The 1436-nt window shown below is 68.7% G+C and overlaps 1 protein-coding gene across 1 annotated transcript in view; it reads left to right on the plus strand.

The window, feature by feature from the left end:
• The window catches only part of PRSS56 (serine protease 56), a 4526-nt gene that overhangs the window by 1528 nt on the left and 1562 nt on the right, over positions 1 to 1436 (plus strand). Inside the window, 4 exon segments of the mRNA XM_006171137.1 lie at positions 25 to 225; positions 313 to 472; positions 697 to 839; positions 1053 to 1374. Of these exon segments, the coding sequence (XP_006171199.1) occupies positions 25 to 225; positions 313 to 472; positions 697 to 839; positions 1053 to 1374 (826 nt within the window).

Raw genomic sequence — 1436 nt, forward strand, 5'->3', positions numbered from 1 at the left:
CTCGGCCCGCCGGCGGAGGAACAGCCCCACGTGCGAACTGGCTGGGGGGCGGGCGGAGGGGCAGGGTCTCCAGGGCCCCGCTGTGCCCCGTCCTTCCTGCCTATCACCCACCACTCACCCCGCAGCGCCCCGAACGAGCTCCTGTGGACCGTGACGCTGGCCGAGGGGTCCCAGGGGGAGCGAGTGGAGGAGGTGCCGGTGAACCGCATCTTGCCCCACCCCAAGGTGAGAGGGCAGGCCCCAGGCCCTCGGAGCTGGGAACGGCGCCCCCACCCGACGCCTCGTTGACCCCGCGCTGCCACCCCTCCCCAGTTTGACTCGCGGACCTTCCACAACGACCTGGCCCTGGTGCAGCTGTGGACGCCGGTGAGCCCTGCGGGGCCGGCGCGGCCGGTGTGCCTACCCCAGGGCCCGCGCGAGCCCCCAGCGGGCACCACCTGCGCCATCGCGGGCTGGGGGGCCCTCTTCGAAGGTACTGGGCAGGGCAGGGCCTAGTGAGCCCTTCGTGTGTGGGAAGGGTGGGGGCCCAAATGACGGAGTTTGGGGAGCTGGAGCGTGAGGAACCCGGCCTACGCCCAGTTGCCTTCCGAAATGCCGCCTCATCTCGCAAAGGGGAGGGTCAAAGGGGCAGAGGGAGGGGAACCCTCAAAGTGTGTCTCTTGCCCCCCACTTGAACCCTTCTACGCCTCCCTGCAGACGGCCCCGAGGCCGAGGCGGTGAGGGAGGCACGCGTTCCCCTGCTCAGCGCGGACACCTGCAGGAGGGCCCTGGGGCCTGGGATGCACCCCAGTACCATGCTCTGTGCCGGCTACCTGGCCGGGGGCGTAGACTCCTGCCAGGTATGACTCGGAGAGGTCGGAGGGCATTCCAGGGGGCGGGAGGACCACTAACCTCTACAGCCAGGCTGTAGCTCAACGTCTCTGAACTCGACATCCGCGCCGCTATAATGGTGCGAGTGTGGCCGCAGGGGCTCAGAGCTGCTTGCCCTGTGGGTGTGAAAGCTGGCATCGCGGGGGCGGGTGGACGTAGTGTTCTCTCTCGCTTTCCCACAGGGTGACTCTGGAGGCCCCCTGACCTGTTCTGAGGCTGGCCCCCACCCCAGGGAGGTCCTGTTCGGTGTCACCTCCTGGGGGGATGGCTGCGGGGAGCCAGGGAAGCCTGGGGTCTACACTCGCGTGGCGGTCTTTAAGGACTGGCTCCAAGAGCAGATGAGCGGTGAGCGTCTCCACTAGACCCTCTCCTCCCCGGAGTGGTCCCGCGGACAACCTCGGGACAAGCCGGTGTCTACCCTGCTTGTGTTCACCTGAACGCCCTTCTGCGTCGGGAAAGCCCGTCTTCCGGGGAAGGACTGCCGAGACCCGGCCCAAATAGCTGGTGAGCTGGTTCCCGCCCTGTCCGCAGCGGCCCCCTCCAGCCGCGAGCCCAGCCTCAGGGAG

This window comes from Tupaia chinensis, unplaced genomic scaffold (assembly GCF_000334495.1).
Source record: "Tupaia chinensis unplaced genomic scaffold, TupChi_1.0 Scaffold149383_1, whole genome shotgun sequence".
NCBI classification, from domain to species: domain Eukaryota; kingdom Metazoa; phylum Chordata; class Mammalia; order Scandentia; family Tupaiidae; genus Tupaia; species Tupaia belangeri.